This window comes from Drosophila kikkawai, chromosome 3R (genome assembly GCF_030179895.1).
Source record: "Drosophila kikkawai strain 14028-0561.14 chromosome 3R, DkikHiC1v2, whole genome shotgun sequence".
NCBI lineage: Eukaryota > Metazoa > Arthropoda > Insecta > Diptera > Drosophilidae > Drosophila > Drosophila kikkawai.
In genome coordinates this window covers 9,148,704-9,174,084 of record NC_091731.1, presented here as the reverse complement: position 1 = coordinate 9,174,084, position 25,381 = coordinate 9,148,704, and the positions used below count along the sequence as shown (strand labels likewise).

Sequence of the window (25,381 nt, the reverse complement as noted above, 5' to 3'; positions counted from 1 at the left end):
AATGTGGTTTCGAAAAAAATGCAAAAGAAACAATTATTGCAGGTGTAAGCTACTCTGAAGAGCACGTCTTTTCAATGATGTAGTTTTCTAATGATATCGAATATCGAAAAATCCTGTAAAACACATTAAGTACATACATATGTAAGTCAGGGGGGCGATTTATTTAAACGAAAATTTTCCTCTTAATGAAAATATCTACTTAGATCAGTGGTGCACAAGGCCCTGACTTATGAGTCAGCAAGTTTCTCTGCCTGGCACTGCCGGCATTCACATTTTACGCATGGAATGTAATCAACTCTGGCAGCTTGAGTTTCTTTTGTTTGAAGGCGTTGGACGTTTGGGTCCTAGTCGGTCTGAAAATACTTCCAATAACCCAACTTCCTGGAGGCAACACCACAAAATAAAAATGTACTCAAAGTAAGCTCAATCTCACTTCTGTAAACAACTCATTATATGCATTTTCATAGAAATAATTTTAAGTTAGTTCTTGTAAAGCACTTCACAATGTATTTTCTGTTTCAGTTTTTTTTTTTTTTTAAATTAAAGGCACTTAAATTCCATTTTGTTTGATAAATTAACATGCAATGGCAAAACGCTCGGCAAACAGACCCACGGCCTGCGCAACTCCGAGTTGGACCAGCCGCAAGTCAGACTAACCGAAGAGTTCCACCCCAGGGTGGCTAGGAAGCTCACTGAGCTTCGCAGCTGTTAGTAGCACATAGACAACATTAATTACAACAATTAATCCGCATCAGTAGTATCTGTTAAGGCACAACAATCCAGCGGTCACTCGCTGCAGGAATCGTATTCGCTTTCGCTCTTTTTGATCTTCGTTTTAATGCCTGGCGTTCCGGGAGTCGTAGTTGTGGGCGATGGTAACGTGTTATTGCTGTCGATCAGCGCCAGGGAGCAGTTGCCGCCGATGGGCTTGTGGTACGTGCTAGCCGGACTGTCCACGCAGTCGGATGAGGTGCAGGCCCGCTCCTGTATGATGAGTTTCCACAGGCGCACTTCAATGCCAACGCTGTAAGTAAATGTTTAAAATGGGTGCACGTCTATGTACAAGTGGTCATCGTACCGCAGTCCCAGCCTCATGAGGTCCAGCTTCTCCATGTTGTAGATGAAATCCTCAAACGTGAAACCTTCATTCAGGATGAGCGTCTTTGAGAACTCGTCTATGTCCTGCTGGGTCAGCCACTGCTCCAACTGCTCGTCTACCTCGTGCAGACCAAAGTTGTGCTTGTTTAGCTGCTGCCTCCGTGGATTGCCCGCTGAGGGCGGGCGGACACCGGAGATTCCGCCCACACTGGGACTCATTCTATGGCACTTTTTGTTGAACCCGTTGATGGTCCGCCTGGGCAATAGGAATCGAAAGCTGGTCGGAAGTCTTAAGTAGGTATCATTAGGCCAACTCACCTTAACCTCTTCCTCCCGCCCATGTATATGTGCGCCAGCTCTTGGCTGATGTTGTGCAGGGCCCTCATGCTCTGTCGCTGCTGCTCAATCAGCTGGCGCTGCAGCTTTTGCTGATGATCCCGGATGTCCCTCAGAATGCGAACACATTCCACCGAAGTGCTCAGGGCGTCGCCTCCGGACTCTGCTGGCATCAAGCCGACGCCGCCTCCTGTGCTACTTGTGGGCAGCACCTTCTCCAGGCTCTGCTGTTGCTTCTCCTGACTGTCAGTAGAGCCCTGCTGCATCAAGCTGTTGTGCACGCTTTCGTCATCGTTGCCGGACAGATCCTTGTCCGCCAGATTGGCGCCCAGCTCGGGAGAGAAAATAGTGACCGCCGCCTGGACGGCCCGCTTGACGAGATTATCGAGGGCAAACATCCAGTGCGGCTTGATACAGTGGAACCGCAGCACGCAGACCACCGCGTCCTGAAAGGAGTACAGGGCCAGATGAAGATGGTCCAGGGCAACGGCGTCGTTGTTTAACTTCTGCTTCAGCTCATTGATAGTTGCCTCCAAGTGCTTCTCGTTCTCGTTCATGATGTAATCCCGCAGGCCCCGGATCAGCACCTCGAGGTCGCTCTTCCTAATAGCAATTGAATTCTGATCGGCGTCCACCTTCTTGAGCCAAATGTCGCAAATCTTGGATTCATCGAGGGCCAGCACCTTGGACAGCGTGGTCCTGCGCTGGGAATCCTTCTTCAGCCGATAGAATCCGTCAGTCTCACTCGTTTCACTGATGCTCGTGCGCAGGGACGGCGTGGTTGGCTCGATCTCGGGCGAGAGCAGAAAGCCAGAGGAGTTGCGCCGCTCCAGCAGGAACTGGTTGCTGGGCAGCTCGTCAATGTCCACTGAGGAGGTGTGAGTAATGCTGGAATAAAGAGTGTAAGCGGGATTTTAAGCGACACTCCCTTAAAGTCTGATTTACAATCAATATTTATTCGAATCGGTGGCATGCTGCCCTCCTGACTTTCAAACTTAAGTGCGCCCTTGGCTTATCGCTAATAGGGCTGTTGAGTGATAACACCAATCAATATATGTACTAATGATAGTTGCATGCGATTGTAATACAAGACACTAACAAGAAAGGCACGCCGAAGTTTGTATACCATTGCAGTTTCTAATTGGATCATTAACAATCGATCTAAAACTAAAAGGAGATATATAGATATAAATATATATAGAAACGGACAGACGGACATGGCTAGATCGACTCACATCTGTTGATGCTGATCAAGAATATATATACTTTATAGGATCGGAAATGTCTTTCACTGCCTTGCAAACTTCTGACTGAAATTATCATACCCTGCAAGGGTATAAAAGTAAAAACATAAACAAACTTACTCCAATTCCGGCGTTGTGGGAGTGTTACAGGTGGTGTTGTAACTCAGCGGAGGTGTCGTTTTGTGGACCAAGCGATCGGCGGGCACGGAAATGCTGCGTCCAAACTCCGTATTGATAGGCAAAACCGGACGCAACTTGCGTTGTTTACTGAATGCGTCAGAAAATAGATTTAAAGAGATGACAGAGGGGGAAGGGCTGCCAGAAACTTACTCTGCAAGAAAGGGATCGTCAAGCAGCTGCGAGGCGGAGGGGCGGTCTAGCACGCTGATGGCGAAACAGCGAAGGATGAAATTCTTGGCGTTGGGTGACAGCTCCTCGGGTATGTTGGGGTGCTTCTTGTAATAGCCAACCTTGAACATGGCCGCCTGGGCGCAGCCCAGCTCGATGAACGGCGGCTTGCCGGTGGCCATTTCCACATTGGTGCAGCCAAAAGACCATATGTCGGCTGCAGGACCGTAGCCTCGCACGCCCTGATCGATAACCTCCGGCGCCATGTACTGCAGAGTGCCTGTGAACGTTTCCGTCATGGGATTAATGCGGGCCAGCCGCTTGGAGGTGCCAAAGTCGGAGATCTTGACCACGCCGCTGTACGTGTTAACCAGCACGTTGTCGCCCTTGATGTCGCGATGCACGATGTCCTGCTCGTGCAGGTACTTGAGGCCCTCGAGGATCTGCTTGGAGTAGAAGGCCATGGTGGACTCGTTGTCCTTGAGCGGACCCCACTTGGTCTCCAGCAGGTCGGACAGCGAGCCTCCCGGCACCTGCTCCATGAAGATCTTGAAGAAGCCGTCCTCCGATCGCGAGCCCAGATACCGAACGATGTTTCGGTGCCGCAGCTGGGAGTGCAGTTTGATCTCCTCGTGCAGGGGCTGCACGTCCTGGGAGTTCTTCTCCGGGACTTCCTTTATGGCAATTCGCACCTGCGTCTGGTTGTCGCGGGCGGCGTACACGGTTCCGTACGTGCCCTTTCCCAGAACCATCTTACGGTTCTGATCATCGTAGTCATACTCGTACTGCCATGAAGGACAATGGGTTAAACTCCTTTCGTACACAGACTGGGGTGTGATTACCAACCTCGATTTGCGCCTCATCGTTGCTGAGGTTGACGAATACCACCTGATCGGCGGTCATCTCCAGGATCAGGTCGTAGAACTTCTGCCGGCACTCGGTCGAGGGGAAGTATATTTGAAAGTCGTCCGAGTTGTGATGCACATACAGGTAGGCGCAGCGGTCGTCCCGTTTGTAGAGACTCACGGATTTGATCTTTGAGGCCACGAACAGGAAGTCGTGCAGCCGCTTGCACCCATTCTTTGTGTGGGCCAAGCAGATGTTTACGATCTGTATGGATTTCTCATCGGCATCCATGTTTATCGTTACGTAACTGGGCATGTAGATCTTTTGCGGCTCGAGAATCTGTCGATTAAAAATATTTCCGTTCAGTTGCGATCAGTTGCAGGTCAGATATGGATATTTACCAGGATGGGGAACCGAATGCTGTTTTTCACTTCCTCCGTGTTGGTGGCCTCCAGGAAGAAGTCCATCCAGAACTGAAAGACCTGCTCCTCGATGGCAGGCAGACGTTCCTCGGGCTGCTTGCGGAACCGGTGGATGAGCGATATGTTGCCGATTGTGGACTTGAGGTACCAGTTGGGCGGCTTCAGCTTGAACATGCACTCGGCCGCCTGAATCGCCTTGGCATAGTCCTTTGCCAGGACAGAGATCTCGAAGAAGGTGGCAACGTCCCAATATTCGCTCAGCGAGGACAGGCTCCCCTTCTTGCCGATCAGATTGTTCAGGGTCATGCCAATATGCTGCAGCTCTTCCGTGTTGCTGAACTCCTTTCCCTCGATTACCAGCAGCGTGGCCAAATTAATACCCGCATACTCGTTCGGCTGCACCTCGAAGCTCTGGCGGTACCACTTGATGGCCTGCGCCAGACTGGTGGCGTCCGTGTAGTCAGACTCCACGAAGATGTCCTTGTAGATGCGTCCGCAAAGGCAGAGCATGTCCGGGAAGTGATTCTCCTTCTTCTCCAGCGCCTTGAGCGAGGACTCGAGGGCTTTCTCCCTGTCGCCCTTCCGGTTCCGGCGGTTCAGGGCGAACGCGTACAGAAAACTCATGTTGCCCGTCTCCACATACTTACGGGTGTTCGGGATGTTCTTCAGGTCATTCACCAGTCGCACCATTGCGTCGTAGTCTTGGACGTCCCTCAGCGAACACATAAAGCTGTGCACCACTTCCCCGGACAGGACATGAGGATCATCCAGTCGCTTTCGCATCTCGTGGAGGATGCTCTGTAGCTTGGCACCGTTGGTGGCATACGTATCCCTTGCCGCTCGCATGTCGCTGAGAAATTTCTCACGCATGTGTGCTCTGTGGAATATAGGGAGGGATTTATATTGTCATTGGATGACCTAGTGGATGTCTGGGCCATGGGAAATGCACTCACTTTGATTGGATCTCCACATCCTGCAGCTTTCGCTTGAGACGCCACTGCAGCGTGGGCACTCGTCCCTCGGCCAAGGACTCCTTGTTGTTGTTGTTGTTGACCTGGTTGGTCAGATGGCAGGAATTGGTCTCCGCATTCAATTTATAGCTGAGAAACAAGTAGTTGGCACAGGAGAGCTGGAACGGAGAGGAGGGGATCAGCAAATGTGTGAAGTGTGGTCATTTTTATGGCCGCCACTGTGAATGCAGGCCCACACAGCGTTGGAGTGGGTGTGTGTGTGCGTGCCTCTTTGAGTGTTTGCGTGGGCGCGCTCGCATTTGTTATTGTTATTGTTGGAGCCTTCGCTTTTGTTGTTTTATTGCCGCGGCCAAAACAAAAATAACGAGTCTTTCGGCGGAAATAGAAAGATCAGCAGCGGCGGCAGCAACAGCAGGGAGTCACGACTTGGCTACCGTTTCAAAGGTAAGCGCAAACACACACCTCGCTGGGCATTTATCTTATCGGAAAACGAACCGATCACGCCTTAAGATGTTTGCGGATCTCCCAGGCGGACGGACACGCCGGGAGAGGTAAATAACAGGGCAACACGCACCTTGAGACTGAGTGTCTGCTTGGACTCGACGTCGTTGTAGATGAGGATGTTCTCCTTCATCCCGAAGCTCTCCCGCACGCCGTAGTGGTAGGACAGCGGCCGCTGCTGCGTGAGGATGCTCAGATCGATGACGGCCACATCCGCGTTGTAGAAGGTCTCCAGCACATTCGTCTCCCCAAAGTCGAGGCGCTCGAACTGCAACGGGAGAGTCGGGAGTTGGGGAAGTGGTCGAATTTAGGATTTCAGATCGCAGGCTACTGCCCCCGCACACCAATATGTATACGGAATGCCAAAATTGTATAACCACTCGCACCTGGACCCGCTGAAAATTGGCACCCGCTGCCTGCACCGCCTGCTTGACCTCCTCCAGCGCACAGATACGGTCCTCCAAATGATCGCCCACGGCGGTATCGATTACACACACCACATCCATGGCTATTCCAATCCGATTCGATCTGCCCGCAGCTATTCCTGGCACTCTGCTCGCTTCGCACTGTTTTTGGACGGATTTCGGGCACTTAGCGCACTTTCTGGTCGGTGAACGCGCGCACCTTAGTGGTAAACAGTTTCATTACCACATACTTGCTGCAATTGCATCGCGATAATTGCCGCGCAACGTAAAATTATATCAATAAATAAGGAAATCTAGAAATAAATGCGCTGGACAGCGCGTAGTGTGGCCAGCGTTCAGGTTGGTTAAAATATACCACCAACTGCGAAGAATATACTAAAACAAACTATGACCGCAAATTTAAAAATGTGTATTTTCATATTTTTACCGTTAAAAAATATAAATAACTAAACAAGCATATATAACTTAATTTATTTATTATTAATTTATGACCTGCAAAAACATACGATTTTTAACAATTTCTATTCCACGCATTATAAAAATATCTTTTCAATCCAAAAACTATAATTTTTTCAAAAAGATTTATATTTATCGCAAAAACTTTTCTCCTAATACTAGGTAAAAACTCGTGTTTTAACTTGCGTACTCCTTGAGAATTGAGCCCGCGATTACCAACCTCTGGATCTCGGAGGTGCCCTCGTAGATCTCTGTGATGCGAGCGTCCCGGTAATGCCTTTCGGCGGCCATATCCGTCACGTAGCCCATTCCGCCCAGAATTTGAATGCACTGGTGCGAGCACATTGTGGCAGCCTCGGAGGCCGCCAGTTTAGCCATGGCGGCCTCCTTGGTATATGGTTGCTTGTTGTCCTTTAGCCAGGCAGCGCGCCACGTAAGCAGACGTGCGGACTCCATGGCCAACGACATGTCTGCAATCTTCTGCTGAATTGATTGCAGCTTGGAGATGGGCTTTCCGAAGGCCTGTCGCTTCTGGGCGTAGTCCACAGCGAGTTCCAGGGCCGCCTGACCAATGCCGAGGGCCTGTCCGGCGATTCCTATGCGTCCGGCGTCTAGAGTCTGCATGGCTATCTTGAAACCGAATCCAGGCTCACCCAGCATGTTCTCCTTGGGTACCGCGCAATCTTCAAAGATGAGCTGGCAAGTAGAAGATCCCCTGATGCCAAGCTTATCCTCCTTCTTGCCCAACGAAAAGCCTTTGGTACCCTTGGGAACTATGAAAGCGGAGATGCCCTTGTGCTTCAGCTGCTTGTTGGTGGTGGCGAATACAATTGCCGCCTCAGCCTCGAAGGCGTTTGTAATCCACGCCTTTGTTCCATTCAGTACAAAGTGGTCACCCTTGTCGGTGGCTATAGTGGACGCAGCTCCGGCGTCGGATCCGTTTCCAGGCTCCGACAGGGCAAAGCAACCCACGCGCTCGCCGGCTGTAAAGGGTGTGATGTAGGCTTCCTTCTGGGCGTCGTTTCCAAATGAGAGCAGTGGCCCCAAGTAGAGGGAGTTGTTCACCGACATGATGACGCCAGCGGAGGCACAACCGCGAGAGATCTCCTCCATGGCAATGGCATAGGCCACATAATCCAGACCGGTGCCACCTTTTGAGAAGGAATACGATTATAGGTGGAATGTATTGATGGGTTAAGCCCTCTTTACCCAACTCCTCGGGTATTGCCACTGCCATTACGCCTAGCTCGCCCATCTGGCGTATTTGCTTCTCCGGATACAGGTGTTCCCGATCGAATTTCGCCGCATTTCCACTTAGCTCACAGTTGGCAAAGTCCCGGCAGGTCTTCTGAAGCATCTGATGAGTGTCCGGCAGTGCCGAAAGGGATGCAATCTGGCGTACATTTAACGATCTGCGGGCTGAACAGCACTCCCATATCAGAGCAAGGATCTTGCATATAAAAATACGCTTTGTGGCTGCGGGGATCAAAGTCCACTGGTTACAATGTCTTACCAATACTCAGCGAGCGGGTTAGCACGGACTGCATGGTGGATGTGAATAAGATAAAACTTAAATTGCTTAGATATATTGCATAAAAACTGGATTAAAACGAGTGCTAAAAATTATTCGCTAATTAAAAAAATATTACAAATATGTAGTGTGGCCAGATGTGGGCACCGGCTGTGTAACAAGTGGTATGTGACACATACGGTTTGTATTGGTATTTTATACAAAAACAACAAAAATCATATTAATTTATAAAATATCTCATTCACCTTCTAATTAAATTAGTTGTACAAATGATTTATAAATTTGTTCTTTTTATTTACATTTAATTTATATAGGAAATAAAATACCTCGAAGAAAATACTAGATCGCAACGTTTGTTCTTTTACCAAATACGGGCATACCACTGCAGATTTGCATCAATTGAATTGTTTTGGTTTTACTTGAGGCATGTCACAGGTTGATTCCCTCGGCTACAAGTACGACAATGGAATGGAAAGTAAGTATTCAGAAGGTTGGAGAGCTATGGATGTGATTATTATTTTCTGCATTGTTCCCTTTAGTTATTGAGATCGAACCGCTCGTGGACAAGGAGGAGGCCCCGCCATGGAAGATCAAACGGCTGATGTGCAATATCAACGGCTGCACATACCAGACGGATAGGAGGAGGGATATGCGTCGCCATAAGCGCTCTACGAAACACTTGGACTACGACTACTGTTCGGAGGACTCTGATTCAGACATTGATCGGCCACCGTTTTCCTGTAAACTGTGCAGTTACACGACTGCCAAGAAGTTCTGCTTCGTTCGGCACGTCCGATCGGTGCGACACATACGAAGGGAGCAGGAGGCAGAAGAGGAGGAGAAGCAGGCGCAGAAAAAGGCAGGACCCCCGAAAATGGAAAGCCTAGAACTAGCGGAACCAGCGCTGTATACAGTACAAGAGGGAGGCAATATGTTATTGAGTTGCGTGCTCTGCGACTACAGCACTTCCCAAAAAATACACATGGCGCAGCACAACAAGACTCCTCAGCACATACAGAACATGCAGATCATTGCGGATGAGAGCGAGTTCATCGAGTTTGCGCCACTGGAGGAGGATGAGGTAGTGGAGGGATTGAATGAAGCAGCTCTCGAGGAACAGCCGCCCATCTCTTTGGCGATCGACAGGGAACTTGATAACTTTATATCCGTCGATGGAGGGACGTTCGAGTGCACAGCCTGTGAATACAAGACGGCCAGAAAATTCTGCTTCGCCCGCCACGTGCAGTCTAGAAAGCATCTGGCCAAGTTGCAGGAACTGGAGGAGGCAGACCCCATTGTCCAAGCCAATCTGGGCGACATCATTGAGTATGCGCCGGCGGAGGAAAAGATTACTGAAGAGGTTCTGTACCTGCCGACAGTCGATGATCCGGGGGAGTACTACTACATTATTGCAAGCAACGACTCTTGAAGCTTGAATACTTGTATAATGTATTTGTAGTTTACAAGTTTCGTAAATGTTGTTAAATCTTTAAGTACAAAACGATATATGTAAATATTTTGAAGCTCCAGAAATTAATTATCAATTTACAATCAGCCCACAGCTAAACTTAATAATGGCTTAACAATAATTATTTAAGAGTCGCAACTAAGTAGTTATATAAACGGTAAATGTTACAAATAAATAATTTTGTAAAAAGAGAGTTAAAATAAGAAGTATAATTTGTTTAGCTCCACTTTTTTTTATCCCCTAATCACGCAATAACACGTTGTGCACGAATACTTTCTGGTGTGACTGTGTATCTGCCAAATTTGCCTCTTGACAGCCCGCTTGCATCTCTGCGCAGATTTGACGCGCACGCACTGGAACTTGTTTAACGTTTTTATGTTTTTCTCTGCACAAATTTTTTAAATTCAGCACAACACAAATAGGAAAACGCGTTTTTATTTTTTATCCGTTCGCCGTGTCCCGTGGAGGGGAGAGATTCGCCCAGCACAAGAATAAAGCATCGCAATAGCAAGTCCCGTTTGTCGTTTTATTGATTTGCCGTCACTTTTGGAGTTTTTAGTTTTTCCTTCGCAATTTGTTTTCCGCATCCGTCGCATCCACAGCCTGCTGCGAAACGTAAAGGTAACAGCAAAGTGCAGTGCGCCCCGGGCGAATATAAACAATAAACAAGTGGGGGCCGGCAGAGCAGCGGAGAGGGGAGTTCCAAGTGATAACAGAGCGGAGCACCATAGCGCCCAGAGAGGAGGAGCAGCAGCTCTCCCGCTCTCAAAGAACTGTCGTGCACTAGTGTGGGTGTCGTTGCTCCTGCTCGCATCGTTTATCTGCGGCCTGCTCTCGGTGCCTCTCCGGCGATCTCTTGATTAGAGAGAGGCAAAGAGAGCAAAGGTGCTGTCCCGGCGCCTATAAAAAGGCCACTCGCACCTAGCGATCGCCATTAATTTGACGCGAGAATCTGCCGACTTATCCCCGCAAGGTGGAAAGCTACCGTGAGTTGTGGACTCGGAGGATTTTCCCATTACGAATAGTGTTGCCTCGAGTGGAAAAGTGAATACTAGTACTTGGTTGCAAACCGAAAACATCCAAAGGATTCAACAACATGACAAATTCAATATAGTGGCATCATCACCGTGACTAACGATAAATAATAATTAAAATTTAACTTGCAACAGTTTTAAGTTTAAATTGAAACATTTTGAAAATTATTTTTAAAATTAAAAACTCGCAATCTGTGGGACTACGGTTTAATAATTTTTAATAATCCCATGGAAATTCGTGTGAATTTGATTTGATTAAAAAAACAAACAAACATACGCCATCTTTACCACGTAGCTTTTATTGGCCCAAACGAAAACAAACTACTAATAAAAATATCTGAAATAAAAGAACAAAAGCATACAGTCATCGTGCGTCCACAATCTTTAAGAGCGACCGATTGACCGAGAACCATGTGGGATTGGAACAAATAAAACAACTTACTAATCTATACTTCCTGATTTATGACATTATCATTTTTTAGCGTAACCGGCACACCGGACACAGACCCGACCAATGTCCTAGGAAATCGATAGAGTTAGTACACACACACGACCAAAATGCAGTCAATGAAAGCCGACGAGCTGCCGGAGAATCCGCGCGAGACGTCAAACATCTTCTCATCCCTGATGTTCTGGTGAGTTTTCATAAACCCACTTTCTTAGACTTTTGATCCTATGACCTTAAAACCCATTAGCTTTGCCATGCCCACATTCTTCAAGGGACGCAAGAAGACCTTGGACGAGAGCGATTTATACAGGGCGCTGCAAGAGCATAAATCAGGTGAGTTTTGGTTTGGATTCGGTTGGACTGCTGCCCATTGTTTCCCCAAAAAGATTTGTGAGTAATTGCGCTTTAGTGCGAAAGTACCCAAAAGAGCAGACCTTTCGGTCGACGCGCCTTGCATAATAAGTAAGGGGGCTGGGATCTTGGGTCGAAGATAATTTATGGCTATATCTGCTGGCCAGTCGATAATCAAATTAATTGAATTATTAAATGGAAATCGCTACGCCAGTTCCTCCGATAAGGCCGTTTAGTTTCAAGGAGTTCTCCCTTATCAGCACGTAACTGAGATTAAGCCGTACGTGACGTCATGGGGCCATAGATTTAACGAGATGAAACCTGGCATACATAGGTGTAGGTGACTAATAAATGGGTCGGACACGCTTCCACCACGTCCTCGGGTGCAATGATCGAGTTTCGATTTCACTGCCCTTTGTCCAACGGTAAAGTGGATTCTGAAGATGGACATTAGTCGCGTGTAAAATCCCTGGTACCCTGCGGTCCGCGGACGGGGGGCTGTAATTTATATAATCAGCAAAGCGGCATATTTACCACACTATCTATAGCTTTTAGACACTCCCCAAATGAAGTGCCCGGCAGACACTTCAAGGCGTCCCGACCATTGCGATTAGATACGGCTTAGCATGCGCCCACCACCCTTGCTGACCGAAACGGCTTTCGGTTATTCCGTTTGTCCAAGTTTCGAAGGATCAGGCGAGCATTGGAGGGCTCTCCTCTTCTTCAAATGGGGAAGTGGCGATTAGATTCTCCGCATATCACTCACGTCTGGCTTATTGCTATATGGCATTTTTGTTTCATTGAGATCTTCAAACGGAACTATAATCCGGGCGATAAGATAGCCCTTGGATACGAACATTCTGCACCATCATTCATTGAATTATACGATCCCCAGAGAGGGCGACGGCGATGATATCCAATCTCTGTCACTTTTAGACCTTTGATTTCCACATTCAAATCTGTGACAACTCTGATATCTTTGACAGCGTCCGCTGGCCGCAATTAATTGAATTTACTGCCGAATATAATTGATAACAGTTTTCCAACACCCCCGATATATACGCAATTAGCTATCTCAGACTTATTTACTTATAGACTTATAATAAATGGGCACCTAGAGATACTGTATTGAGTGGAACGAGCCATTGGAGTTATGCAATGCAAACAATAATACACATAGGCATCATATCTGGGCAAATATTTATATATATAAGAGCTTACAATGGTGACTGAGGAGCTTAAGCTTTTGTTTCAATTCCTCCTAATCGGTGTGCTATCTAAGCCCTCAAGGCTTTAGTGCGGAAGTGCCGGAATCAATCACCAATCGAAGGGAGGTAAGGGGAATCTCCCGGCCGATAAGATCGATTGGAGTAAATGCAGCTGGCAGCTGACCGGGATTTGCCTTTGTTGCCAGCCATAATTCACGGTCAAACCAAAGCACTTCCATTGACAATTCGCTGGATTTATGGCCCGTGGTTACGGCTGCAATGATAAAGCAATTGACTCTAGCCTCCAGTTACAGTAGCGCAGCCTTGTCTGACTTGTGTTTTTCTGATCATCTGTAAAGAAGCAGTCTACAAGTTAGACTAAATAAATTAAAAACGAAAAATGCCAAGGAAAAGCCTCCAAAATTAAGCTAGGTCAATGATAATCCAATTCTGAATTCTGTGACATCATAACATTTTGAAGTATCAGTATGGCATTTTTCTGAAGAGCTCTGTGGTTAGCAAACCTGCTGACAAATAATTATAATCTATGTATGTAAAATGGTAATAATCGGTATAGATCTGAAGTTAGGGAAAACGAAAATAGCTTTCAAATGTGCTCACCAAACCAATGACGAAAAGACTTGTATCATCAAACAGATAACAGTATAAGGCTTTAGCGCAGAACCTTCGTAAAAATCTTTATACTGCCTGCTAAGGTGTATCATAAAATGATAATGGGTGTTTCACAGCCTATTCAAAAGATGACAATGTATAAAATAGAACACGATATCTGTGTTTTTATCTGACCATACTTATTTAGCAGAGCATCTATGTATAGTATATAGTATAGTATAGATTCTATACTAACCAAATCCAATGACCTACATAATTATTATAAATTGCTCTAATACATTAAAATTAAACGAAAATTAACGAATTTCTTTAGAGCGTTTGCACAATTTATTCATGGTTGTTTGTTTTGGAACCATCTTCAAACGCATTGAATCTCGGCATCGCCAACTCGGGCAATCTCAACCAGACCATATTTTCCCGTCTTCAGAAATAATTTATTGCCTTCACTGGGGCTGGGTGCACTTTGTTGATATCTCAATCTCCACGCTTTCCAGATCACCTGGGCAGCAAGCTGAGCGCGGCGTGGGAGAAGGAGGTGGAGAAGAAGCGCAAGAAGAAGAAGACCCCCAGCCTGCTGAAGGCCTCGATGCATGTGTTCGGCTGGCGCCTGGCAACCCTAGGCCTGGTGCTCTTTATCTTGGAGATCGGTTTCCGGTAAGCTGCCTGCCTGGCCCCGCCCACTGGCAGATTTCTAGATGATTTATTTATTTATTATCCCTGTTCCTCCAGAGTTACCCAGCCGCTGTTCCTGGGACGCCTGGTGGCCTACTATGCGGACACGGCCAACCAAGAGGGCGATAACCAGACAAAGGCCTATCTGTACGCCCTGGGCGTGATCTTGACCAGCGCCTTCAACGTCCTCTTTATGCATCCCTACATGCTGGGCATGTTCCACGTCGGCATGAAGGCCAGAATTGCCATGACAAGTGAGTTGGAGTTTGGGGCAGGGAATGGTTCTTTATTGTGACACATGAATAATGATCGCCCCGCAGGCATGATATATCGGAAGGCGCTGCGCTTGAGCCGAACGGCACTGGGCGACACCACCATCGGTCAGGTGGTCAATCTCATCTCGAACGATGTGGGCCGGCTGGATGTCTCCGTCATCCACATGAATTATTTATGGCTGGGCCCCGTCGAGATTGGCATTATCACATATCTCATGTACAGGGAGGTAGGTTATCTATCCGTCGTTGTTTACCACTTAAGAGAAAAACAAAGCTTCCTTAACTCGAGTGGAGTTGCTTGTTAAGCAAGAAAACATTCTAATTGATGATAGCTTAACCCTATATATAGACTATCGATATTCAGCCAGTCACTTAAGCTTAGATACTTAAAAAAAACTTCTTGCCTTTTCAGATCGGGATCTCTGCCTTCTTTGGCGTGGCCGTGATGCTGCTCTTTATCCCTCTGCAGGCGTATCTGGGCAAGAAGACCTCGGTGCTGCGATTAAAGACCGCACTAAGAACGGATGAGCGAGTGCGAATGATGAACGAAATCATCTCGGGCATCCAGGTGATCAAGATGTACGCCTGGGAGATTCCTTTCAGCAAAATGATCAACTATGTGCGCACTAAAGAGATGAATGCCATCCGGAATGTGAACTATATTCGTGGCACGCTGCAGAGTTTCATCATGTTTGTGACGAGGATCTCGGTGTTTGTGAGCTTGGTGGGTTTTGTGCTGCTGGGAAAACTGCTGACCGCCGAGAAGGCCTTCGTGATTACCGCCTACTATAATATCCTGCGCAACACCATGACCGTCTATTTCCCCATGGGCATCTCGCAGTTCGCGGAGCTCTTGGTCTCGATCAAACGTATCCAGACTTTCATGCTGCATGAGGAGACCAAGGTGCGGGACAAGTCGGAGGATCTGGACGAGCAGAAGCTGGGCAAGGCAGGGCTTATAGCCGATCCGGCTTTGGCCCAGACCACTGGGGTTCTGAAGCCCGAAAGCCGGCGCAGCAGTGCAGCGGAGCATAGTATCAACATTAGCAAGCTGAAGGCCAAGTGGGATCCGAAGAGCACCGACTACACCTTGGACAACATCTCCCTGAAGTTCAAGCCCCGGCAATTGGTCGCAGTCATTGGTCCAGTGGGCTCCGGAAAATCCAGCTTGATTCAGGCTGTGCTGGGAGAACTGAATCCCGACTCGGGATCAGTGAAGGTCAACGGCACTCTGTCCTACGCCTCCCAGGAACCTTGGCTCTTTACCGGCACCGTTCGCCAGAACATCCTCTTTGGCCTGCCCATGGACAAGCACCGCTATCGCACCGTGGTGAAGAAGTGCGCCTTGGAGAGGGACTTCGAGCTGCTGCCGTATGCGGACAAGACCATTGTGGGTGAACGTGGAGCTTCGCTCTCCGGCGGTCAGAAGGCGCGTATTAGCTTGGCCCGAGCTGTTTACCGGAAGGCGGATATCTACCTGCTGGACGATCCCCTTAGTGCCGTGGACACGCACGTTGGGCGCCACTTATTCGACCAGTGCATGAGGGGATTTCTGCGGGAGGAAATCGTACTACTGGTGACCCACCAACTGCAGTTCCTGGAACAGGCCGACGTCATTGTAATCATGGACAAGGGTAAGATCAGTGCAATGGGCACCTACGAGTCCATGTGCAAGAGCGGTCTGGACTTTGCCCAGATGCTGACGGATCCCAGCAAGAAGGACGAGGGCGCCGGCGATGCTCCGGACAAGAAGAGCCTTTCCCGACAAAATAGCAAACTGCGAGACCGGCACGGCAGCATCTCGTCCATGGAGTCCACCGCCGAGTCCTTGGCAGCGGAGTCGCCCATGCAGACGCAGGAGGCTCGCGTGGAGGGTCGCATCGGAATGAAGCTCTACAAGAAGTACTTTGGGGCCAATGGCTATGGACTGTTTATTGTGTTTGCCTTCTTCTGCATCGGTGCTCAGGTACTAGCCTCTGGTGGTGACATCTTCCTATCTTACTGGTGAGTTTTTCTAACTATTCATTAATTAATAACTATTAATAATTTAATGAACGAATCCCAGGGTCAACAAGAATGGCGAAGCTGAGCGGGACACATTTATGGCTCGTCTGCGACGCGCCTTCCCCGAAACCCGTATCAACGCAGACACGGACCCCATAGACATCTACTACTTCACTGGCATCAACATTTCCGTCATCGTCTTCTCCCTGGTTCGGAGCATGCTCTTCTTCTACCTGGCCATGCGCAGCTCCACGACCCTGCACAACACAATGTTCCAAGGCGTGACCCGGGCGGCAATGCACTTCTTCAACACGAACCCCTCCGGCCGTATCCTGAACCGCTTCTCGAAGGACTTGGGACAAGTGGACGAGATCCTTCCGTCCGTGATGATGGACGTTATGCAGATCTTCCTCGCCATCGTGGGTATAGTGGTAGTGCTGTGCATCGTCAATGTCTGGTATATTCTGGCTACCATCTTCCTGGTCATCATTTTCTACATACTGCGAGTCTTTTATCTGAACACGTCCCGAGATGTTAAGCGTCTGGAAGCTGTCAGTAAGTGGAAAAGCTTTAATAATAATTGATTTTTTTTATGTTTATGGAAACCTCAAAATGCGTACTCCCTTAACAGCCCGATCACCCATTTACTCCCACTTGAGTGCCTCCCTTAACGGCCTTGCCACCATCCGAGCGTTTGGAGCGCAAAAGGAACTGATCGCGGAGTTTGACAACTACCAGGACATGCACAGCTCCGGCTACTACATGTTCCTGGCCACGAGCCGAGCCTTCGGATACTGGCTAGACTGTGTGTGCGTCCTCTACATAGCCGTTATCACGCTGAGCTTCTTCCTGTTCTCCCCGGAAAACGGGGGAGATGTGGGTTTGGCCATTACCCAGGCAATGGGCATGACCGGTATGGTGCAGTGGGGCATGCGACAGTCGGCAGAGCTGGAAAACACAATGACGGCGGTGGAGCGCGTTGTGGAGTACGAGGACCTGGAGCCGGAGGGCGACTTTGAGTCACAGCCGAAAAAGAAGCCGCCAAAGGACTGGCCGGAGGACGGAAAGATCGTGTTCGACAACCTGTCGCTGAAATACTTCCCCGACAAGGCGGCTGACTACGTGCTCCGATCCCTGAACATTGCGATCGAAGGCTGCGAGAAGGTGGGCATCGTGGGACGCACTGGTGCCGGAAAGTCCTCACTGATCAACGCTCTCTTCCGGCTGTCCTACAACGAGGGCGCCATCTTGATCGACAGGCGCGACACCAACGATCTGGGTCTACATGATCTGCGCAGCAAGATCTCCATTATTCCCCAGGAGCCGGTGCTCTTCTCGGGCACCATGCGCTACAACCTGGATCCCTTTGACGAGTACAGCGACGCCAAGCTGTGGGAGTCCTTGGAAGAGGTTAAGCTCAAGGATGTGGTGGCTGATCTGCCCAGTGGCTTGCAAAGCAAGATCTCCGAGGGCGGAACCAACTTCAGCGTGGGTCAGCGCCAGCTGGTATGCCTGGCCAGGGCCATCCTCCGCGAAAATCGAATCCTGGTCATGGACGAGGCCACGGCCAACGTGGACCCGCAGACAGATGCTCTCATCCAGACGACGATTAGGAACAAGTTCAAGGACTGCACAGTGCTCACCATAGCACATCGCCTGCACACGGTAATGGATTCCGACAAAGTCCTGGTCATGGATGCCGGCAGGGCAGTGGAGTTCGGCTCGCCTTTCGAGCTGCTCACAACTAGCGAGCAGAAGGTGTTCCACAGCATGGTGAAGCAGACGGGCGACTCCACATTCGATGCTCTGCTCAAGGTCGCACAAAAGGTGGGTAAACTTTAAAGAAATCGTAGAGTTTTCACTGACGTTGCCATTTTCAGGCCCATGAGGAGAACCTGCGGCTGAAGAAGGACTCTTGACATTTCGCCGTTCCGAAGGCCTTCAAAGACTACATACTTAAGATACTGGAACCAATTACGAATCATCCAGCGGCCAATGCGGGCATCCAGAAGACCTTCCTCTTTGCGGAGGCCTCCAAGCAGAAGTTATTAGGATAGCACAGTGGCAGCGGCGGCACCAGAAGCAAACATCCGCACTGAGCGGCCGTCGTAGCATTTTTTACAATTTTAATGTACAAATCAAATTGTTAGGTGTAAAACTAAAAAGCAAACGGTGGAAATCAAACGGCAAGACAATAAGCTGAAGTTGGAGGAGTATATGGCGGCGTCCACCAGCACAGTTCAATCAGTGATCCTTAGGTTTTGTTTTGAGAGATGATGGTGTAGGTAATGGTAAAGACAATAAGCCAACCCCCCTCCTGGTTCGATTTTATAAAATATCAATTATGGACTGTGCTGGTGAACGCCACCGATGTTTTTATACCTTTAAAGAATAGAAAGAAGTGTAATGAAAATTGTGCAATAATTAATTTTAGCTGAACTTTTTGCAGTGGCCTTCAAAAGGTCGCTTCGCATTTGTATTATGTGTTCCAGTAAAACGACAATAACAATCCCATAAAACAAACAAAATCCCAAAAAAAAGAGATGGAGAATTCTATGAAATGTTACGCCTAGTATTAATATATATGTGTGTGTTTTATAGTAATTTATTAATGTACAGGTACGCAATAAATGTAACAGCTCGGTTGGTTCTTTTGTTAATTCACATTTTTATTTCACATTTGGCGCAAACTGTTATATACTCTAAGAAATTGTACGCATTTAACTCGAAAAGTATCTTCCATTAGCTGCAAAGCCCTCCTAGAGTTCACTTTTAAAACTACAACAATATATATTTATAATATTATTAATAATATTACTGCCAGCGCACTGTGAGTAGCGCAGACAAGAGTATCTATCATTTATAGCTGAAATATGTATGTTTAACTTGGCTTAGCTTTAGTTGCCCCCCGACGACATGCTTTTCGGTATGTGCTATATATAAGATAAAAATAAGTCGTTCCGTGCTCCTTCTTAAAAGACCAGGGTCAGCCACGCGGCCATTAGGCAGAATCCTCCAACGGTCGCGTACGGCTGCAGCCGCTTCTCTCCGGTTAAGGCGCGGTAGTACATGCAGCCGCTGAACAGCACAGTGCCCGTTGCCATCAATGTGCCAGTCTGCGGAGAGAAAGTGGACACATGTAATTAGAATATTCACAAACACACACTTCATCATAGGCAGGCCTGTTCCGAAATAAACAAAACTAGATTTAGGCATTTTGACTTGACTAAAAACCTCTTGAGCCATACATACCGAAGAATTTATAGTGTAACAGCAACAAATTGTATCAAAAATCTCAAGATGCAAGCAAAGTGTGCTCAATATACTACCCGAAAAAGTTTGTATTCCTTTTGCAGAGAATAAAACACGATGATTTCCCCTAAAATCTGGAACAGGCCCCCTGGTCATAATATATTCTAAGATCAAAGCGTAGCAAAGGCGAAAAGAGTTTTGTGTGCATATTTGATGTTAGCTTTAGTTGATGGCTTTAACCCGAACAAAAAGAGGGCGCAAAACAGGCTCCATATTTTACTTATCGAATAAGGCTGATAAATGGAAAAAACAATTACAAAATAATAGCAAACCAAAACAAGAATCAATGCCTTTTTGGTACATTTTTAAATACAAATGTTTAATATATAAAAAGAAGAATGAAACAAAGAAAATTCCTACACAACCCCAAACCCATATCAGCTATGAACCTGCTCCATATCACAAAAAAAAAAGAAAGAATTAACCCAATTAATGCAAGTATACAAGTGTATCGTGTGTGGTATTGAAAATTACTTTGTAAGCTGCAATTAGTGGTTGTTGAACATTTAGCTTTAGCTTTGAGAACATTTCATATACATTATGAGTATACATAAACGTACGCATACCTATTATACATAAATATATATATAGTATATAGAATGAAAGCGAGAGCCAAAAGCCAAACTCATTCATAGCTCAATTTTTGTAATGTCAATCAGCGCACTAGACTAGCTAAGCAGGATGTCAATTATACGATTGTTGGAGTTTCGATTTCGATTCGACAGTAACGCGAGTTGTTATAAATTCCGTTCAGAGATCTAACTTTACACAGAGTTTATGTAAAAAAACAAAACCATCAAGCAAAAGCTTTACAAATAAACCAAATACGATCCAGATTGATTTTATTGCGTTGGGGTACTTGGGGGGTGGACAAATCAACCGAATAAAGCTATCAACGGACGGCGAATCAATCTAGCCATGTCTGTTTAAGGGGTTTCAACCATGTGACGGCCGCTTTTTCGACCGTGTTTTGAAACAATTTTCCTGATGGGCGCTTAAGACTCAGCAATTTGAATTTTTTAGCAGTTATTAATTAAAGTATAAAGTATTTTTCCACATTTTTGCAAGTCGAAATATTGTCAAATTTCCGAGATATAGGGAGCTGAACAACTACACTTTAATGAAAGGTACTGCCACGGTTATCACGATTCTGCCGAACTGGCATTCTATTGGATGAATGCGGACACCGAATATTTTGAAAACATTTAAATATACAAATTTGGTGTCACTTTAAATTTTTTTTTTTAAAGCAAACTTTTGTTTATTTGTCTATTTTGCAATGTAAAAAAAAACTACTTGACCCATCCAAAAGATCATAGTCTATGCGAGATACACATGTATGCTAAACATATTCTGCAAATTTCAGGACAATCGGTTAAGTCGTTTTTGAGAAATAGTGTTGAACATTTGGAAGAATGGTGGTTTCGAAAAAAATGCAAAAGAAATAATCATTGCAGGAGTAAGCTGCTCTTAAGAGGATGTGTTTTCAGTGATGTAATTTTGAAGCGACATCGAAAAAGCGATTTATGCAAAAAAGTTTGATTTATTGAATCCGTTACATGGGTCAACCCACATAAGGTTGGGCTTTCCTGAAAAGGGCCATTTGGAATATAGATTTTGTAACTTACTCTACAGATACTCATGTCGTGAATTTTTCTAGTTTTTAGTTGTATTATATTTCATTTTTAACAAATTAATTCTAGTTTGTAGTCAAAAATTGGGGTTCTTACTTTAATAAAAACGTTACGCGAGTATCTAGGGGGACACCTGTCATTTGTTTGTATTATTGTATGGTATTTAATTCACTAAGCTGACTTTAGCAGTTTTGCCACAACAATTTTTTGTAAAGTGGCAAGAATGGCACAATGATTCGTCTAACTGTTCTTTGGGGTGTCGGGTTTCAACTTACGAGAACTGGGTAGTGGGCCAGGGGCATGGCCATCAAGGCGAAGGAGTGCAGAAAGTGAATGCGATTGGCTACATCGGCGAAGGCCTGCGAGTCGATCTGCTCTTTGGGGTCCCCGATATCCTTTAGTATGTACTTGCAGTAGGCGCCCATGAAAATGGCCGACGCTCCGCCAATCCCGGCAAGCCGCACAAAATGGTAGTGACTGCCGGCGAGGCAGTACATCGAGCCGTGCGGATGCACGTATTGATGCACTGACGGCTGCAACGGCAGGACAGAATCCTTCACTGAGATTTGCTTTGGACGCAGTCCCTGCCAGCAAAAAAACGATACGTAATTAGTGCCTACATAGAGCCTAGGACTCCGGGACGCTTACAATGGTGCGGAGCAGGGCGGATCCAGTCGAGATGACCATCTTGCTGACAGGATTGCCCAGGGTGATGTAGTCGAGTGTGTCGCCGAGTGACATGTTGAAGTTGCTGTGTAATTGCTCAAACTCTGTTTGGCGCTGGTCAAGACAGCTGCTGTTTCTACAAAAATTTAGACGCAAACAGATCGGGTGTTGCCAGATCGTCGGCTATCGTCGAGGTTTCCAATGGATTTACTTCCAGCACACTGAATTTCAGCCCTAATGGGATTTAACTCCGGATTGATGTAAAACAAACGAATACTATATAGAGAATTTATGAAATAATCAACAAATGCTTAGGATTCGGGGTAAGGGAAATATAAGCGTTTTCGATTTCAAGCGACAGGATGAGGCGGACAAGAAAACTTGAATTAGCCAGAAAGATAGAATTTCTGGAAATCTGCAATTTTGTACTTTCAATCATAGTGGTGGTAGTTGGGCAAACAACACATCGATAAGCGGAAACAGGGAAAAATAGTCGATACCATTGTAAGAAACGAGTAAAATGCTGTCCCTGCCTTTTTTTGTCATGATTAAATACTCTTCCCTAAAAATCTAGGCAATAGGCGGAAGTGAAGGATGCAAACCTGGTAAAAACAAGGACAAATACTAAATATCGTTTCTGGATATAACTCGATAGTTGGCCAAAATCAAAATTCAATCACAGCTGATTTATTTTGAAGGCCTGGCAACCCTGCAACTCGACCTCTGCGGCTACACTGAAAAAAAATCCTTGCGCTGTCGTATTTTTGCCGGCTCTGCGAAAAAGAGACAAGCGGGAAGAACTGTGATTATTTGTGGAAACAGAATACGCTTATCGGCCGATCGGTGAGTAGGTCGGGGCGTAAACCCTTCAACGCTGAAACAAAGCGGAGCAATTGCTGACCATTTCGCTCTCTTCTTCAGTTCAAGCAGAACAGCCGAACGATGAATATTCCAACTCATTGCGCATTTTTAATTGCGGCGGCCATAGTCGCCATATGCAGTGCTGAGGGAGTAGGGGAGCGCCCTGCCTATAGAAGGAGCTTCATCAATCCGTATCCGCGGTACAGATATTTCGAGGACGGCGTGGATCCTGGTGAGCCTCTTTTCCTCACGCCGCTCATCAACAATGCCTCCATTCCCAAGGCGGATGTGCAGAAGCTGGCGCGCGTCACGGGTTCACAGTTCCATGGAGTGGAGAGCTACTCCGGCTACCTGACCGTGGAGCCTAGCTACAACTCCAACATGTTCTTCTGGTACTTCCCTGCCGAGCAGGAGCCGGAATATGCTCCCGTGGTTCTATGGCTGCAGGGTGGTCCTGGAGCCTCTTCCCTGTTCGGTTTGTTCACTGAAAACGGTCCCATCCAGCTGGACAGCCATGGAAAACCGCAAAGACGTAACTGCACCTGGAGCAAGACTCACAACCTGATTTATATCGACAATCCCGTGGGCACCGGCTTTAGTTTCACCGATAACGAGGCTGGTTACGCCAAGAACGAGAAGGATGTGGGTCGGAATCTTCACGAAGCCGTGATGCAGCTGTACGAGCTATTCGAATGGAGCAACTCCACTGGGTTCTGGGTCACTGGCGAGTCCTATGCCGGCAAGTATGTGCCGGCCTTGGCTTACCACATCCACAAGGTGCAGAATGCCATTGAGACGCGCGTCTATGTGCCGCTCAAAGGCGTGGCTATCGGTAACGGACTCTCGGATCCGCTGCACCAGCTCAAGTACGGCGATTATCTCTACCAATTGGGTCTAATCGATGACAACGGTCTGCTGAGTTTCCACGAAGCCGAGGCCAAGGGGGCAGCCTGCATTGAAAATCATGACTTGGAGTGTGCCTTTGACGTCTTCGACTCGCTGATAAACGGGGATCTCACCAACGGGTCACTGTTTAGTAACCTTACGGGCTACAACTGGTACTACAACTACCTGAAGACCCACGACGACGATGGCGCCGGGCTGGGCGACTTCCTACAGGCGGGCGCCACGCGCCGAGCCATCCATGTGGGCAACAAGCCGTTCCACGATCTGGACAAGGAAAACAAGGTGGAAATCCATTTGAAGAAGGATGTAATGGACAGCGTGGCTCCCTGGATCGCCGAGCTGCTCGCCCACTACACTGTGTGCATCTACAGCGGTCAATTGGACATCATTGTGGCTTATCCGCTGACTCGCAACTACCTCAAACACCTCAAGTTCCCGGGCTCTGACAAGTACAAAGTGGCTCCTCGGGAGATTTGGCGCATTGACGGCGAGGTGGCTGGATATGTGAAGCACGCCGGGCATTTGGTGGAGATCATGGTGCGCAATGCTGGCCACATGGCTCCCCACGATCAACCAAAGTGGCTGTATGAGATGATCAACCATCTCACTCACTACAAGCACTAGGAGTTGGATACTCGTAACCTTGTAGTCACAACATTTGGCCTTTCTTTTAGAGTCCTATAACTTTTGTAAATCTTATCTTGAATAAATAACGTTGAGTTTTTGGGTCAATGTTTTATAATATAAATGGTTAAAAATCTTAAACACTTGCTTTCTCCCCTCTTTCCGTTCATCACCTCCATTTAAACAATACGAAACACTAACAAATAACATTGTTTTTATAAATATCTTGACTTAAAAAATTAGGTACTACTATCTACAGGGCCTTTAAATCCCCTGGCCACTAGGAAATGCTCCGCAGAATCACCACGGCTGGCGCGCGGTTTAACACGCTTCACCTTCTCATAAAAGCGCAGCATGTCACGCTCCAGCTTGGGTACGTCTCCGTTATCCCACACCTTGACCACCAAATGGGCCTGCGGCGCGGACATGGCCAATGCGAAGCGGAGCACCTCGTAACAGAGGTTTGTGATGCTCTCCTGGTCCAGCATCCGCACGCCCGTGGCATTGGGCGCCATGTCGGAGAGCACGCAGTTGACCCTTCGCTCGTTCAGGGATTCCCGCAATCGCTGCTGTGCTTTGGAGGTGGTAAAGTCCATGCCGCCGAAGATTGTGGCTCCGGGCACAGCATGGAAGTGCAACAGGTCGATGCTGAATACCGCGCCCAGTGGCGCTTTTTCTTGTTTGCCATTTGCGTTGGTCCGCTCCACCGCCACCTGGGTCCAGCTGCCTGGAGCAGCTCCACAGTCCAGAACCGTGTCTCCAGGTCGCAGGATCCCGTATTTATCGTCGATTTCCAGGAGTTTAAAGGCACTCCGGCAGCGGTAGTTCATCATCCGGGCTTTCTCCACGTACGGATCGGCCAGCTGGCGGGTGAGCCACTCCTGGGAGCTCTTGCTGCGGCCCTTGAGGTTTCGCGGTTGCTGTTTTGCATTGTTCGCGCCGACATTGGCGTGGAGCAGGCGTTTAAAAACAAAATTACCCGTAAAAACCAGCCGCATTGTGTAATTTATCGATAACTGTGAACATATTATCGATAATGGTGTTGCCACTACCTTCGAGAATGGTAATTTTATCGTAGTAACCTAGGGTCACACCGCCACGAGTAAG

At 47.4% G+C, this 25,381-nt stretch overlaps 7 protein-coding genes across 7 annotated transcripts; 3 read left to right on the top strand and 4 right to left on the bottom strand.

The window, feature by feature from the left end:
- Nucleotides 1–433: 433 nt before the first annotated feature.
- Ask1 (apoptotic signal-regulating kinase 1) lies at nucleotides 434–6,490 on the bottom strand. Its single transcript, XM_017170076.3, has 10 exons — nucleotides 6,153–6,490; nucleotides 5,840–6,034; nucleotides 5,248–5,423; nucleotides 4,274–5,171; nucleotides 3,873–4,211; nucleotides 3,009–3,811; nucleotides 2,799–2,945; nucleotides 1,417–2,322; nucleotides 1,079–1,354; nucleotides 434–1,024 (listed from the first exon to the last, which is right to left on the bottom strand). Exons 1-10 carry the CDS (start codon nucleotides 6,270–6,272, stop codon nucleotides 787–789), a joined length of 4,098 nt encoding a protein of 1,365 aa, XP_017025565.1. The 5' UTR covers nucleotides 6,273–6,490; the 3' UTR covers nucleotides 434–786.
- A 91-nt stretch (nucleotides 6,491–6,581) lies between these two features.
- Nucleotides 6,582–8,330, bottom strand: Arc42 (Activator-recruited cofactor subunit 42). Its single transcript, XM_017168559.3, has 3 exons — nucleotides 8,161–8,330; nucleotides 7,857–8,066; nucleotides 6,582–7,798 (listed from the first exon to the last, which is right to left on the bottom strand). Exons 1-3 carry the CDS (start codon nucleotides 8,192–8,194, stop codon nucleotides 6,825–6,827), a joined length of 1,218 nt encoding a protein of 405 aa, XP_017024048.1. The 5' UTR covers nucleotides 8,195–8,330; the 3' UTR covers nucleotides 6,582–6,824.
- Nucleotides 8,331–8,500: 170 nt separating this feature from the next.
- Nucleotides 8,501–9,856, top strand: LOC108076064 (zinc finger homeobox protein 3). Its single transcript, XM_017168801.2, has 2 exons — nucleotides 8,501–8,653; nucleotides 8,718–9,856. Exons 1-2 carry the CDS (start codon nucleotides 8,605–8,607, stop codon nucleotides 9,605–9,607), a joined length of 939 nt encoding a protein of 312 aa, XP_017024290.1. The 5' UTR covers nucleotides 8,501–8,604; the 3' UTR covers nucleotides 9,608–9,856.
- Nucleotides 9,857–9,980: 124 nt separating this feature from the next.
- On the top strand, nucleotides 9,981–18,931 carry Mrp5 (Multidrug resistance protein 5). Its single transcript, XM_070287373.1, has 10 exons — nucleotides 9,981–10,267; nucleotides 11,163–11,315; nucleotides 11,376–11,461; nucleotides 13,815–13,974; nucleotides 14,050–14,246; nucleotides 14,313–14,494; nucleotides 14,680–16,271; nucleotides 16,333–16,826; nucleotides 16,903–18,098; nucleotides 18,152–18,931. The coding sequence occupies exons 2-10, from the start codon at nucleotides 11,239–11,241 to the stop codon at nucleotides 18,188–18,190; spliced, it is 4,023 nt and encodes a 1,340-aa protein (XP_070143474.1). The 5' UTR covers nucleotides 9,981–10,267; nucleotides 11,163–11,238; the 3' UTR covers nucleotides 18,191–18,931.
- Nucleotides 18,932–19,060: 129 nt separating this feature from the next.
- Nucleotides 19,061–22,140, bottom strand: LOC108078025 (transmembrane protein 256). Its single transcript, XM_017171623.3, has 3 exons — nucleotides 21,866–22,140; nucleotides 21,493–21,801; nucleotides 19,061–19,387 (listed from the first exon to the last, which is right to left on the bottom strand). Exons 1-3 carry the CDS (start codon nucleotides 21,956–21,958, stop codon nucleotides 19,244–19,246), a joined length of 546 nt encoding a protein of 181 aa, XP_017027112.1. The 5' UTR covers nucleotides 21,959–22,140; the 3' UTR covers nucleotides 19,061–19,243.
- Nucleotides 22,141–22,522: 382 nt separating this feature from the next.
- Nucleotides 22,523–24,398, top strand: LOC108077554 (venom serine carboxypeptidase). The gene is made up of 2 exons (XM_017170982.3): nucleotides 22,523–22,726; nucleotides 22,805–24,398. Exon 2 carries the CDS (start codon nucleotides 22,826–22,828, stop codon nucleotides 24,272–24,274), a length of 1,449 nt encoding a protein of 482 aa, XP_017026471.1. The 5' UTR covers nucleotides 22,523–22,726; nucleotides 22,805–22,825; the 3' UTR covers nucleotides 24,275–24,398.
- A 73-nt stretch (nucleotides 24,399–24,471) lies between these two features.
- Mrm2 (Mitochondrial rRNA methyltransferase 2) lies at nucleotides 24,472–25,348 on the bottom strand. Its single transcript, XM_017171102.3, has one exon. The coding sequence runs from the start codon at nucleotides 25,270–25,272 to the stop codon at nucleotides 24,514–24,516; it is 759 nt and encodes a 252-aa protein (XP_017026591.1). The 5' UTR covers nucleotides 25,273–25,348; the 3' UTR covers nucleotides 24,472–24,513.
- Nucleotides 25,349–25,381: the final 33 nt, after the last annotated feature.